At 39.4% G+C, this 16,018-nt stretch overlaps 2 protein-coding genes across 2 annotated transcripts; both read left to right on the top strand.

Moving 5' to 3' along the window:
- Window positions 1-3,290: 3,290 nt before the first annotated feature.
- eed (embryonic ectoderm development) lies at window positions 3,291-8,208 on the top strand. The gene is made up of 12 exons (XM_079463295.1): window positions 3,291-3,516; window positions 3,839-3,991; window positions 5,130-5,222; window positions 5,318-5,383; window positions 5,504-5,629; window positions 5,774-5,855; window positions 5,933-6,024; window positions 6,138-6,271; window positions 6,342-6,447; window positions 7,123-7,281; window positions 7,370-7,443; window positions 7,532-8,208. Exons 1-12 carry the CDS (start codon window positions 3,400-3,402, stop codon window positions 7,656-7,658), a joined length of 1,329 nt encoding a protein of 442 aa, XP_079319421.1. The 5' UTR covers window positions 3,291-3,399; the 3' UTR covers window positions 7,659-8,208.
- Window positions 8,180-10,459, top strand: hikeshi (heat shock protein nuclear import factor hikeshi). Its single transcript, XM_079463296.1, has 5 exons — window positions 8,180-8,488; window positions 8,668-8,905; window positions 8,987-9,138; window positions 9,861-9,979; window positions 10,068-10,459. The coding sequence occupies exons 1-5, from the start codon at window positions 8,459-8,461 to the stop codon at window positions 10,120-10,122; spliced, it is 594 nt and encodes a 197-aa protein (XP_079319422.1). The 5' UTR covers window positions 8,180-8,458; the 3' UTR covers window positions 10,123-10,459.
- Window positions 10,460-16,018: the final 5,559 nt, after the last annotated feature.

Below are 16,018 nucleotides of genomic sequence, written 5' to 3'. Positions count from 1 at the left end.
CAATACAGCTACTCAATAGAGTAACCCAAAGTCAAAATGTATTTTATATATTCATAATCTTGTCTAATCAACATTATAATCCAGTCTTGTCAATATATTTAGGTTTTGTCTTGCTTACACTTTCCATGTATGCTGGACATTTGTTGACTGATTTTCACTTTAAACGTGAACTGAGAATGTAATACGATGTGTCTCTTGTGTGTAAATTGATCTTGTTTTGTTCAATAAATATGTGCATGTCTAACACATATGGAAGATTTCCTTGTGCTATTTTGAGACGGATGAAACTTTGGGAGATACTAGTCAAACGACCAACAGATTTTACTTCTGCAAGTCTCTTTTATTTTGGTTTTGTTAAAGTTCCCCTTTTTGTTTGGTAATAATAAGTGAGTTTATAGTGTCTTGTGTCATTTAAAACATGGGATGTGAATTTGACCTTGTCTTTCGTCAAACATTCTCAAAGTTCGGAGAACGTGAAGGTTCATTGACTAATGACTCAAGTCTAATGTGCCACATTCACAGAAAACTATGTCGATAAATGCAACGTCTGTTTGTGCAAAGTTTTGTTTTGTAAGCCAAGAACCAATGTGTCAATTAAAATATAATATAAAGGTTGTACAGATGTCTTCAGGTTTAAAATCATATCCATCAATGCTCAGAAGTTAAGTTCCAACAACTTTAACATAAAGCTTCCTTATTTGATTAATATTATTATGTATATGTTTGTGTAATGCATGTCCGAACTGCACAGCTGCCCTTAAAACTACAACAAACTCACGTGGTTGTTGATGTGAGATTTTCATTCTCATGTTACCACTCGCTGTGGAAATTTAATACTGAGTTTCCTGTTACTTTAACTGTAGATTAACAGACAGTACTTGCTAATAATAAATTTATTTAACAGAATCAAATCAATAAATAACTTCTAGTCGGTTCTGACGGGACAATAAAACATGTGAACTGCTTGAAAACACACAGAAAAATCACATTTATTTGTGCAGCAAATGGTATCAAAGCTGCTTTAGAGAAAATGCAAGGCCTACGTTTCAAAGATATAATATAGACGATAAATTGATATATGAATAGATAAACTGGGAGAGTCTCGGCTCTACGAACATTGTCAGGAAAACTTTTACGTAATTTGGGAGCAAAATGTGAGAATGCTCTTGAACTTTGCGATCCAAAGACTAATGTCACCGATTCATTGCTTTTGAAAGTTTATTGTTTGGGGTCACAGTTTATATTGAGTTGTGAACATGTGAATAATAAAAGTCAACATCTGAACCCATGTGCAGTCCTGCCTGCATTCCCGACACTAAAATGTCAGAAAACACAACTGTTATCATCTTATACTGAAGGTCATGCAGGGCATGAATGAGAGTTACACCAGTATCAGCTCTCTTCATACTGCCGTATAGTCTTGTGAAACAATTTTAAGAATGAAGGAAGTATTTGAAGGACCAGCTGAGCACACTGTCTTCAGACTGTCAGCATTTAAATGCGGTTTTATTTTTTACGGTTCACAATTGGACACACATTAAGCTCTTTTAATCTCACAAAAAATACACAGTTTTTAGTTTGAACATCGCGTGAGCTATCGGGAATCTCCGCTGGAGAAGACGGGCGTGTGACGTCACAGAACAACCGAAACTTGTGCAACTGAAAGCAGTGTTGCCAATTTTTCGGACAGCGTTGGCAACCCTGCTTTTAAATAGCACCTAGCAAAATGTTTTACTATTTTCGACACTTACTTGGCAAATTTGTGACTCAAATAATAAAACTAAGCGTTTTCTAGCAAAAAATAACACATAATAATGATATTCTCGTTCACACGCTCAGTCACTTGTATGTTTGCCTGCAAAAGTCTATAGACGCGTCCAATCCAGTCCCGGAAGACCCCTACCGCACATTTCTGTTTCTCTCATGTGTTATGAAGTGACTTTTAGCAACAAATAAGCCTGTCTTTAGCCATTTTACCTGAAAATTAGTTGATTGTAAGATGATTTACTGGCTTTGCTGTTAAATGAGTCTATACTGTTGTGCACTTACAGCGTTATCATATGGGATGTTGTTCTTATATGGACGTTAGTGTAGCTGTTTAAATATATATCATAATCAAATGTTTGACGCCACAATCGTATAACCAGGTGGTGAAAACATGACGTCTTTTGATTAAGTGAGCAAATAAAAGAGAACAAACGTACATTCGACGTACATCCAAACATGTGAACGGAATTGTATGAAATGTCTCCCTCTGGTGTTGCTCAGTGTCATAGCAGTCAAGTTTCTGCTCAGTGTCTGCAGATGGGCGGGTCAGCCGCAAGTGGGTGGGACTTAAGCCGCAAGGGGGCTGTACAAACCTCCAGAGGATTTTGATTGGTTTATTTAAACCCAAAAATTCTGTCATCATTTACTCGCCCTCAGATTGTTTTAAACCTTTATACATTTTCAGTGTCATGTAATTCTCATAATTTATCGATATGTTTAAATTACATGATTCCTCCTTTGTGATTTATTGTTTATTCTATTTTTGTTCTGTTTTTATCTGTATATTGTTTAAAGCAATAATACAAATAATAAATAATAAACCTTTATAAATATCGTTGTTCTGCTGAACACACAGGAAGATATCTGGAAGACTGTCAAATCTCACCTCCCATTCAGTCCCTCTATTATAGCAATAAATGATGGGCGAGATTCCAAATTTCTTCCTGTGTGTTCAGCAAAACAAATAATGTTTACAGGTCTAAGGGTGAAACTAGAATGGAAATGTCCTTTATGTCTCTATCTCCAGCCAAACATCCTGCCTACTTTAATGTACGCTTGCAATTAATTTTTATCTCAATCTACAGATATCTGTGATACGTGTTCTTCTTGTAATATGCTGGAGGACAATTTGGCTCATTTATTTTATAACTGTCCTGTAACTCTTAAATGTTGGTCTGACGTAAGCTCCTCTTTATTTGCCCACAAAAATATTATTTATACGTTAAATATGTTATATGTTCATATACTTATGAATGTAAAATGTTTAACTTTGTGGTTTCTTTATTTTACATGGCAAATATTATATTCATAAACAAAAGTTTGTAAAATCTGCACTTAACTGCAATTTATTTTGTTAGAATTGCATATTTAAAAAAAATCTCTATTGCTTATAAACAACAACAAAAAAGTCAAGTTCTTTTTCTTCTTTCTCTTCCTCTTTGTATGGTCTGATCTGAATAATTTTGTTATTTTCAAAGATTTCTATCAATAAAAATAAAAAATCCAGCCTGCTTGCGTCCTAAGCTCCTCCCACTCTCTGTTTGGCGTTAACTCCTCCCATCTGCAGTTCTGCTGCCGTGTGTCGTGAGAAGCGCGCGTTTTGCTTTCCGGCAGTGTGGCATATAGAGGAAGATGAGGAGGAAGATGTCAGAATCTCACGCCGAGGCGGGAAACGATATGTCGAATAATAAAAAACTGAAATTAAGCAGTGATGAAAATAGCAACCCGGATCTGTCCGGAGACGAAAACGTATGGTGATATCGCGCTGAATGTGTTTAATATATGTGTGTGTTTGTGTAGTTGCACGTGAATTAAGTTTTTCTTTGTCTTTTGGCGCATGATTTTCTTTTTAAGATGAAAACAGATGTGCACTGATAGATAACTGCGATTGAACTGGTGTTTAATCCTATTTGTGTTGGTAGAGCTGGTTTAGTTTCGTGTCAGTGTTGTCATATAATTAATAATAATACTGTAACGCCTGCAAGTGTGTATAAGACGCTCGGCGTGACGTCATCGCCAAATGTTTGCGTGCAGATCGTATGAACATGAATAAGTGTTTTCATTATTTCAGGATGATGCTGTTAGCGTTGAGAGTGGCACCAACACTGACCGGCCAGATACCCCAACGAACACCGCTAATGCCCCGGGAAGGAAGAGCTGGGGCAAGGGCAAGTGGAAGTCCAAGAAATGCAAATATTCCTTCAAATGTGTCAACAGTCTAAAGGTAAGATGTGTCCAGTGTTTGTGTAGTACAGAGGGGTCCAAAGTCGGTCCTGGGGGGCCGGTAATCTGCAAGCCTGCAAACTCTGCTGGACACCGGCCCTCCGGGACTAGTGTTGGGTAAATTACTCTGAAAAAGTTACATAGTCAATTGAATTACTAATTACTTCCATATCCTACATCAGGGTTCAGCAACAGGCGGCCGCGGGCCGAAAGTGGGCCAGCAGCATTATTTAGATCCGTCACAATCACATCTTTAGTGAATTTGCCTTTAAAAACTACGAGATCATTTTTGCAGCAATGTTTCGATTTGAAATTAATCGAGGGCTTTCTGAAATATATGTTCAGAGGAGTCTGTCGATCGCTGGACACACTTCTTAGATAGCCGTCATGAAATTTGAAAAAACTAACTTTGAAACATTGAAACGTCAAAGCAAATTCAGCTTTTTTTTAAGGTGCCATGCTTCGTCTCGTGGTGCCGTCTAATATTATATTCTTTGCAAACAGCGACAGCTTTGTGACAGATAAGACGCACCGTTTTTGCATTGAGGAACCTACGTTGGATGAATGCATAGTTGTCTTTCCATTTTCACTGTCAACTTTCCTCTTTAGACTCTTTGATAGTGCCGTTTTCTCTCGCCATCTAGATAGCTTAAATGTTTCCATTTGACTGGCGTAGCCCCAGCAGGCAAAAGAAAATGCAGTTTAGTATGCGAGGGGTGTAAAAAACAGCTACGTTAAATAATTCTATAACTATTATGTAATTATATATATATATAATTTTTATATATTTTCAAAAGTAGGCTATTCTAGTTGCATTTTTCATCAATTCATGGCTTAAATGATCCCTTGACTATGTTCTGGCCTGCCATCTAGCGGCACATTTGGTTCTTTTGGGCGCGATCCCAAACTTACCTGCCGACCCCGGTCTTACATCAACCTTGTTTGGATTTGATTAACTGTGATTCAATTGCAGCAAAAGTAATCCCTTACTTTACTTTTTCAAGGGAAATGTAATTCAATTACAGAAAACTAATTACTTAGTAACTAGGTACACCCAACACTGTCCAGCACCGACTTTTGGCACCCCTGTGGTTACCTGTAAAAGAACATGTGATAGTGACGTACAGTGTGACCCGCAGGAGGATCACAGTCAGCCCTTATTTGGCGTTCAGTTTAACTGGCACAGCAAGGAAGGAGATCCACTGGTGTTTGCGACCGTTGGCAGCAACAGAGTGAGTCATAACTCGTGAGAGTCTGTGCAGTGTAAAGAGAATCTGGATGGCAGCAGAACACGTTCGTGTCTAATGGGTTTGTATCGTTCTTGCAGGTCACTTTGTACGAGTGTCATTCTCAAGGAGAGATTCGTCTCCTGCAGTCATACGTAGATGCAGACGTATCCTTTTCAGACACGCGTTGCCGGCAAACACGTGATCCGCTCAACAGTGTTTTTTGTTGCGAAGTATCTGAAGGTCATTCGCTCTTGTGTTATTACCTTGATTATTGTGCTCCCTAGGCTGATGAGAACTTCTACACTTGTGCTTGGACATTTGACACGAGCACCAGTCACCCGCTGCTTGCCGTGGCCGGTTCCCGCGGCATCATCCGCATCATCAATCACATCACCATGCAGTGTGTCAAAGTGAGTCACAACTGTCTTCATCCTCTTGACGTTGATGCTTTTGATAGACACTTTTGTCCAGAGAGCGTTCTGGCTGTACACTGATGTCAGTAAAGGATTTTGCTCCAGCTGTTAATCTACACAAAATTTGTGCAATCGTTACAGCATTACGTCGGCCACGGTAACGCGATCAATGAACTCAAGTTTCATCCGAGGGATCCAAACCTTCTGCTGTCAGTTAGTAAAGGTAAAATTCTGCTTCGGCGTGACGTGTGTTTTTCCTTGGTGCTTGTTGTTATCACATCTGGCGTTTGTGTTTGTCAGATCACGCTGTGCGTCTGTGGAACATCCATACAGATACTCTGGTGGCTATTTTTGGAGGAGTCGAGGGTCACCGTGATGAGGTCCTGAGTGCGGTGAGTTCACTGAAGAAGCTTTGAAACTTTGATATTCAGTGTCACAAATACAGTTAATGGCATCAGGAAACACTAGACGATGCTGTTGTTACATTCTTCCTTCGTATTTGTAGGATTTTGATCTACTTGGTGAGAAGATTATGTCATGTGGCATGGATCACTCGCTGAAGCTGTGGAATATCACCTCTGAGCGGATGCAGAAAGCAATACGTGGTTCTTATGAGTATAACCCCAGTAAAACAAACAGGTGAGCCTTGATGACCGGCGACCTCCGCACCAACATGTACAAATCAATTAAGTGTTTTGTGTTTTTTCAGGCCTTTTGTGTCGCAAAAGATTCACTTCCCGGACTTTTCCACACGAGACATCCACAGAAACTATGTGGATTGTGTCCGCTGGCTTGGAGATTTGATTCTTTCAAAGGTAATCGCAACTGCATTACAAAAGTAAAGCGCCATTTCATCGCTGTGCTTCCAAAACCTCAGATGTCCAAATGTAGTTTTTCAGAAAACGTAAGAAACACTGTAACTTTGTCCAAATACCCACACTTGCAGTCTTTACACTTGACTACTTACGATGACGTATTTCCTGTATTTGGCCCAAGTGTTCAAGTGGGCGTGAAGATCCCAAGTAAGCCTGTAGTGTTTCTAACCCGCTGGGACAAACATAGCAAGTGCTTAAGTGGACAAGACCACAATTAGCCGTATTTGAAAAAGGCTCTAGCCTAGACTAATAACAGTGATTTATGGCAAAAACTAAAATCATGAAATAAGGAGATACAAGGTTTCAGAAGGAAACACAACTTTGATGCTTGAAAAAGTTCATCATCCCAGTACTTAAAGTGCACTTCTTTATTGAGAATTTTCAATGTGAAGGCCCTTCTCACACTATTTATACTACAAAATGGAGTAGAATAGTAGATTGAAACTACATCTGTTTCTCAATATCCATTCTTCGTTGGTCTTGGGTTCTCGCTCTACTTCATCATGCAGCACACGCACAGTTCATTACGCTCGCTAATTTTTATCGGCTGAAAATATGAACATGAAAAATACAGCAAAGAAATTTGAGATATTTCAACAACTTTTCTTTTTGTAGTCATGTGAAAATGCAATCGTGTGTTGGAAACCTGGAAAAATGGAGGATGACATCGACCACATCAAACCAAATGATTCCAATGTGACAATTCTCGGCCGCTTCGATTACAGCCAGTGTGACATTTGGTACATGCGCTTCTCTATGGACTTTTGGCAAAAGGTATAAAGACCTGATTTAAATATCACCTCATGTTGATAGAGATGTGTGTTTAAAGAGTGGATATCTGAGTATGTTTTCACTTTTTCAGATGCTGGCTCTGGGAAATCAGGTTGGGAAGCTTTATGTTTGGGACCTGGAAGTGGAAGATCCTCATAAAGCCAAGTAGGTTAAGTTTATCCAGAACATGATGATTAAACCGTCAGGTGTGTTGGGCAGTGTTTAATGTTCTCGTCTCTCGTATCTACCTCAGATGTACCACGCTCACTCTTCCCAAATGCACGTCGGCCATCAGACAGACGAGTTTCAGCAGGGATAGCAGTATTCTCATCGCCGTGTGTGATGATGCTTCTATATGGCGCTGGGACAGACTCCGCTGATTCATTCACACAATAGTCGAGTCTTTGGCTTTTGAGTCTGTTCATCACAAATTTGTCTCAGCTTTTGTTTAGTCTTTTATTAGTTGTACTGTCTGACATGAATAAAATCTATTTTTCTACGCCATTTTTTGATCTCTTCAAATAGAGAATGTGAAGCGGACATCACGCCCTAGGTTGGCGGTGGCGCCGCCATCTTGGGAGGTTAATACTCCACTGCTATTATTGTTCTAATGTGTACCGTTACTTGTTTTGTTGGAGAAATCAACGGTGAAAGAACCATAGGCTTTCGCTGAACGACTCTGCGTAATGCTATTGCAGTAAACAACACAGCAAGATCGACCTGCCATAGTTCTTATCAAACCGCATTGAATGCACTAGCTGCGATACTCTCAAGATGGCGCAACATTCGACGCGGCGTGACGTCGATTATCAAGCTCCATGCCTAACACGTGTGTGGGTATTAAATTCACCGTTACACGATCATGGTTTTAATAATGTATTGCCACGTGGGTTTCTAATCACGTAAATAAAATATCACGCCACACACGAGTACAAAAGGTTTGTTTTTATCGTGTCCGAGAGACGAGCGTTAGATGCCATAGATATCGATGTTAGATACCCTCTCTTGATATTCGATTACAATCGTTTTCTGTTCACATTGAAAAGTTCAATCTGCTGTGTTTTGTTTCCGGGTTGAGAGCGCGACGCGTTGCGTGTTTTGTTTCCGGGTTCAGAGGTCGAGCTGCTGCCAGACGCTTCTAGCAGCTGCGGGTTAACTGGTTTGGTGTTTTTCTGTGAAGATGTTCGGATGTCTCGTGGCCGGCAGACTGGTGAGGAAATCAAATGAATGAAACAAGTGGATCAGAATGATGCGGTCATTTTAAAAGCTATCATGTATTTGATTTAGTTAACTACCGTAGTTGCTTTGTATATGAATTTATGTTCATTTAAGACAGAATTGTGGTTGTATGACGTGTGCAGCGTTTTTAAGCGTGACGTCATATTTCAGGTCCAAACAGACGCCCAGCAGATCGCCAGCGATAAATTCGTCTTCACTCTGCCGGACTATGAGCACGTGAATCACGTGGTGGTCTTCATGCTGGGCACGAGCCCTTTCCCGGCCGGTATGGGGGGTGCCGTGTACCTCTGTTTACCAGATCCTTCCGCCGGTCAGGTTTGGCAGCTCTTAGGCTTCATAACAAACGAGAAGCCCAGTGCCATATTCAAGATCTCTGGCCTGAAAGCTGGTAATGATCTCCTGTTTCCGACCCGGGATCGAGCGTTTAATGTCAAGCGTGATGCGTGAAAATAAACGTGTTGTTTAACAGGTGAAGGTGGAGCTCATCCATTTGGAATGATGGAAGCTCATCATGTGTCATCTATGGCTCAGGTCGGAGTGTCTGTGGAGTCTTTGGATCTGCTGGCACAACAGACACCCGTGTCAAATGCACAAGTTTCCACAGTGGACTCGTTTACACTGGTAAATCACACGTGCCCTGCAAATATCACACTGTCTTTACACTTGCTATTAACAGAAAGGTGGTGCAGTAGACCTGACAACAAAAGGAGGATCATTTTCGGACTTCTTACATCATTACTGTGTAAGGCCGCGTTCACACTTGACTTCTTTTTCGAAGCCGCTAGCGCCATTGCGTCGACCTTGCTCGGTTAACCCGCGTCAGCCGACACAAGTTTCTCCTTCATCATTGCAGTCTCTGGACGTTTCAAGCAACTGTAAAGTTCCGTCTCCACATCGGAAGGCCCGCCTCTCCTTTCATTCGATTGGACAATGGGGAAAAAGGTGCATGACGTGGTTTTCACCATGAGCAGCATGCAGAACGCTCCCTGACAACTACAAAAATTTCAAGAGACAAAAACAGGTTCTGTTTGATCGACCCCTAATGAAAGCGCCGTTGTCAACTTTTTCTTGTCAAAAAAGAAGTCAAGTGTGAACACGGCCTAATTGAGCATGAAGATGTCGTTGGGCATTATTGATCACAATGCCTCTTGATGTCCCGGAACCGCAGTTAACCACCGCTTGCTTTTAAGCTTCCTGTCAAGTATATTTGTTATAAATAAACGCAAACAAATAAGTCACATTATTTCCAATGAGAAGCTGATAGCAGGTTGGACTGTCTCAACACAGATTCTTAATCGCTGAGATGTGATCACGACACTGATTAAAGTCTTCAACGTTCACAGTTCACACAGAAGATGTTGGAGAGTTTGTACAACTACACTTCTTCTTTTGCATTGACACAAGCACAGATGACACCAAACCCTTCAGAGATGTATGTTCCTGCCAGCTCCATTCTCAAGTGGTGAGAGAGCAACACTTTCGTGTCTGTACAATGTCTATCTGTCTGCATTATATATACGAATGTCTGAGCCATTTATCTGTTTTCTCAGGTATGAAAACTTTCAAAGACGGATGGTGCAGAATCCAAACTTCTGGAAGACGTAACAGTTTTTTGTTCGATTTTCTTTTTAGCAGTTTGACTGGTTACATTATGGAAGATTAATTCATATATTCAAGTTTAATATTGGATTATTCATTTGATGCATAATCAGAGAATCACGTTTTCCTCTGTTGAATCTTCACTCTTTATTGTTTACATACATACACAAGACATTTTTATATGCTGAAATAAAGGAAAATATGCAAGGTTTTAGGCTGATATATTTCTGTGTGTGTGTGTGTGTGTGCTGTGTTGTTATATAATTTGATTTAAATATGTCGAAGGGATGTTTTTAATCAACAGTCTAGTGTAAATAATGCTAATAAACTGACGATTGTGTTTAAATGGACAGTTAAAATGTGTAAGTGTAAACATGTATACGTTTCTTTGTTCTGGTGAACACAGAGAAAGATATTCGGAAGAATGCTTATAACCAAACATTTCTTGAACCCATTAGAAGAAGACATTTCGAAGAATGTAGGACAGAATGCGGCACTTTTGATGACCATTGTGTTTTTTCCTACAATGGGAGTCAACATCTGTCTGGTTATAAGCTTTCTTTTAAATATATTTCCCTGCGTTCATCAGAACAAAGACATTTAACATAAACTCGCATATGATACGGTTTGTTATCATGATTGACATATTACTCTTCTTTAACATTTCCTTAAGTTGGCTTAGTCCAGATGTGTCGCTTTGTTATGAACACAGCGTTGTGAAGATGAAATGAATGAAAAACTGGAAACGCATAGTCTCCCTGAGACATCAACGAGACCGAGAGGTTCTATAAAAACAAACAAAGCTTTTGTGCTTTAAATTGGTTGTTTTTGCGTGTGGTAGTACACCCGTTCAAATAACCGTCAAGCGCACAAAAGGCCTCCTGTGGTCCGGAGAATGAGCTCCAGTTCTCCATACTGCCCTACAAAGTGCAGTAAGTACATATGGTCAAAATTGAGCTGGAAATGGACTTCGTGACATCTTGTGGTCAGTCTCCTGTTTTAATTTCATCTCCTGTTTCAGAAAAACAAGAATGTCAAAATTGCAGAAACTTTAAAGGCATTTTTCTCAGTTTCAGTGTTTGCCTAGTTACTGCACTTTGCCGTAGGGCAGGATACAGTATACTTACATCAAACACCTTTACCACTTTATGCACATTTGTATATAAATACGGTGTGATATTCTGCAGGTGTGGTTTAAAAATATAAAATACACATGTATGTACAATGAAACACTTCCCATCTCAGCCATTTCCAGCACGGTTGACAACACAAAACACAGAGAGAAACAAATATCTCTCTAATGTCTTTCATTACGTCACTGGGAGTTTTCATAAACAGTCCGTCAAAAGCAAACTCGAAGCAGTTTCCTGTATCAGTACAGCTGTTTCACTTTCCCAGGACACCAGATCAAATTAATATCCCACATTTATTGAGCAAAACTTCAGCCAGTATCGGTTCCTCTTTCCAGATGTTCACACTCACAAACACACAAGCAGCACAAAAACACACACAAATCATTGAACAAAACTGGTCAGTTTCTTCTCATGTTTGTGTTTGACATCTTGATTCATATAATCAAAAACATTTATGGCTGCCGAAGTCCAGATACGCGGATGACACAACAGAAGACATTTTTAATGCCTTTTTTTACATACAGGTCTTCCATTAAAGACCATTTGAAAGACTTTAGTTTAGTTGAGAAACAAATCATTCCGTTTATATGAAAATGACCAGAGGTTTTTTTTGTCATCTGCTGTTACAATACAAACCGCAGGAGACAAAGTGTATCATGCGTTTAATGAATAACGTCACGTGTACTGTACACACCCATCAAAACCATCAGTGATCAAATCCAGCCAATCACAAAACACACAGCCAGGTATAAAAGATAGATGGATGCGTAATATGACAAAACTACTAGCAATTTTTGCTTTATATCAACGTTAGGGTAGACATCATTAAAAGTTCAGCTGCGTGCAAATTACAAGGAAATTTGAATAAAAGTGTTTCACATCTGAAAACCCACTTCGAGAAATGACCGCAAAATCTAGTTTAGGATGCTTTCCAAGCAATATTTTATAAATGAGGCCCCTGGTCTCTTCTTCACTTGACAACAGTGCTTCATTTCTTCAGTTGGTGTTTGGAGGAATAGATTCATTCCGGTGGGAGTTTTCTGGCATCACTGATGGACTCCAACACATTTCAAAATCATAGGCTACATCATTTCATTCGTCATAGCTTTTATATGCATTTATTTCTAAAAAGAAATGGGGGGTTCATCCATCGTATCATCCATCAGCATCTACAAACCCGTCACATAAAAACACTCAATCTGAAGAAATTACTAACATCTGCTTGAAACGTCGCTCATAACCGCTGGGCGCGTCTCACATTCATTCAGTTCAGGTCATTTAAGACCCCTTTCTGATATCATTGATGTGAACGAGCACAGTTAAGTTTGACATGCATACCGACATATGTGGGCGTCTGGAAAATATCTGGAAAATACCCGGCAGAACAGGAAGAGTGACGTGCCACAAACAGCTATCCTGCAGGAAACACTAAAGATCTCAACATCCTGCTCACATCACTTCCTGTTGCTGTGCCTCGATTTGCATGGGAATTCTCGCAGGTCAATGCGAAGACTCTTGGTAAATCCGGACAAAAACATCATTTGAGTTTAATCATTTCAACAGTGCACTAGCAGAAAAATCTCAAGACAATGCAAAACTGCGAAACAAGAATCTGCGGCTGCTGGACTCTTGTCTGCAGGGGAAGAGAATTTGGGAATTTCAGTGACTCACACGGCCTGTGTGTTAACCTCCCGTCCCGTCACACCCAACATTCCCTCAGACGGGAGCACGAGAACTCTGCGTGCGTCCAAAACAAACCCACATCAGCACAAACAGAAGAGAACGACTGTGCGTGCGCGTTCATGTTCGTAAATAACAGGAAAAGAATGAGCAGAAGTGCTGTAGTGATGGAAACTGTGCAGCTGTTGATTGATTTTATTCGCTTTTCAACAACTCATTAATTCTCATTTTTTACTATTTTCGCCAGCAACTCTTTTTAGTTACAATTTCTGTGATTTAACGTCACTCTTTTGCACTTCTTTATGAGAGCTGGCCATTTAATCCGTTATAATACCTTTTACATTTTACGACTTCATTCATATCAATTGCAACGTTTTACATTAAGAGAACCTGAAGACATGAAATAAAAACAAATCCATCATAAACTTCATCTTTACAAGCAGCTGTACATATGCGATGATAGTTTTTATTGTGTTATCAGTATTGTAACTGTGTGAGAGTTAAATGTAAAGAGAACACAAACACTTTCTATGTCAGCTTAGTCAATAACCTAATACTGTCCTTTAAAATACAGAACGCTTTTAATGCGCAATATTGTATCGTTTGTTTGATTTCTGTTGATCAACGTTTTGTGTTCGACTTCAGATGAATCATCAGCACCACACCCAAAAGCCTCTGAAAGCAGAGACTCAAACACATTTATCAGTCGCACACTAAAGCTCACAATCTGCATGTGTGTTTGTTTATCCGATGATGTTTGATCTCTTCAATGTGAGAATCATTCAGGTGTGCAGGATGAGTTTAATACTCAGAATTTACGTTTGTTCACATCACTATGGCAAATCAAATTACAGTAATACAAACACGCCTGTGACAAATAACAAGACGAAAGTATGAAATATTGATAAATTATATTCACCAACTTAACCTGAATAAACGGTGACAGTGAAATCACGGCAAAACTTCTGTTTGTATTTGAACAACAATGAAGAAGAGCAACTGAAGATCTTTACAGATATTTGTGCGTGAAATGAGAAAAGATGAGCCAATGTCGCTTTCAGGAGATAATTCGGATACTATATTATGTTGCTGTACAAAGCTGCTTGGAAACATTAATTCGATTGTTTGAGCTGAAACGCAGCTGAAAATCCATGTGGACTTTAGCACATACTGTATGACTCATGTGAGAATTCAGATCTGACTCGGAGCTAACTCTCCAGAGTTTTTCCTTCTGTTGTTGGCAAACATCAGGCATTCTTTACTTTACACGACACTCAAGCACAGATGTTTGACCTCAACATATCAGCAGACATGAAACACAAGCGCTGAAAATATTCCAGTAATTCACACAACACTAAAGAGAGAAAAACTGCTTCGTCTTTTCAGATAAAAAATACTACATTCGAATGAGTAAAGTTCATAATCATCACATCCTCAACGTCACTCTTCACAGTGTTGAAATGGTGATTGTGTGTAACTATCCAGGCAGAAATGTGAAACACACAAAAGTGCATCATCGGTTCATAAGACCTCACACGTGGGGCCGGGACACACTACAGTCAAACGGGTTGAAAATAACAGATGTGATAAAAGCGCATCTGAATTTGAAACATAAACAGGTCTTATCATTTGACCGGCATGAAGCCTTCTCCACCAAATAAACTCATATTTTCAAAGTGTGCAAAATGAAAGTGAAGACAGTTCTCAGATCAGACCAGAGGGCTGGAGGGTGACAATCGGGTCTTGGTGTTTTCAGACAGACAGCTCTTTCATGTCATGATGGACTCACAACACCCACCACACAACTTCTGTATGATGACACCAGAGGAATCTAGTCTAGTGCACACTACACCGTGTATACTGTAAATTATACTGAGTGCGGCAATTGTGCCATTGACCATAACATTCTTCTTGAACGACTAGAATGTATGGTAGGTGTCAAAGGCACAATATAGCAATGGTTTGCTTCTTACCTCAAGGACCTTTTCTGTAAATCTAGGGAACTTTTCATCATCATCTGCACCTGTTTTGTGTGGTGTGCCCAAGGGATCCATTTTGGGACCTTTATTTTTTCTCTTTATATGCTTCCCGTGGCCCTCATTTCACTGTTATGCAGACGATTCCCACTTTTACCTTCCAGTTAGGCTTCACACCACTGGTTCAACTGATGTGTAATTGAAATGTGTAGATGATATCAAGATGCAGATGGCAAATAATCTTTTGCAGTTAAATGATGATAAAACAGAGATTTTCATTCTAGGTTGTCCTGCGAATTCTCCTCCTTCTCTGGAAATCCAATTAGGTCCACTTTCAACAAATGTACGCAAACAAATCCAAAATCTTTGACTCTTCACTACTTTTTGATAAACAAATTGCTGCTGTTATAAGACGAATGCTTATTCGATTTAATGTCTATTGCAGAGTTGAATAATCTCATTTCAAGCAAAGATTTAGAAGTTATGATTCATGCTTTTGTAACATCACAATTAGATTTTTTCAACTCTTTATTTTGGTCTCCCTCAGTCTTCATTATTGCAATTACAAGTTGTTCAAAATGCTGCTGCGAGATGAAAAAGAGGGACCGCATCTTCCCTATCTTAGCATTCCTTCAGTGGCTTCCTATTAAGTTTAGAGTTGATTTAAAATCCTCATGTTTGTATATAAGTCGTGGTGTGATCTTGCACAAATATGTAAGTGATCTTCTTGTGCCACACTGTCCATCTAGGGCACTTAGATCTTCTACTCACTTGCTCTTAACTGTGCCTATATGTGTCTGTATAAATCAAAGGGTGATCAGGCCTTTTCTGTGGCCGGTCCCAAGCTTTGGAATGGTCTTCCCTAACAAATTAGGTCCGCTCCTTCATTGGACATTTTCAATTCTACTCTTACATCATATTTTAGCATTTGGAAACCTGTTATTGAAACCTGTTATTGATATTTTAGCTTGTAAGTCTGGTTTGTACTACATTTATATTGTGTTTAAATGTGCTTTATAAATATATGTTGTTGTAATACATGAAGCATGTTGTATGCAACACTTAACATTTACGGTGCACTGTCCTCACATTTAATTCATACAGCTTTTATTT

This window comes from Barbatula barbatula (assembly GCF_947034865.1).
Source record: "Barbatula barbatula genome assembly, chromosome: 8".
Lineage (NCBI taxonomy): Eukaryota > Metazoa > Chordata > Actinopteri > Cypriniformes > Nemacheilidae > Barbatula > Barbatula barbatula.
This window is presented reverse-complemented; position numbering and strand designations above follow the sequence as displayed.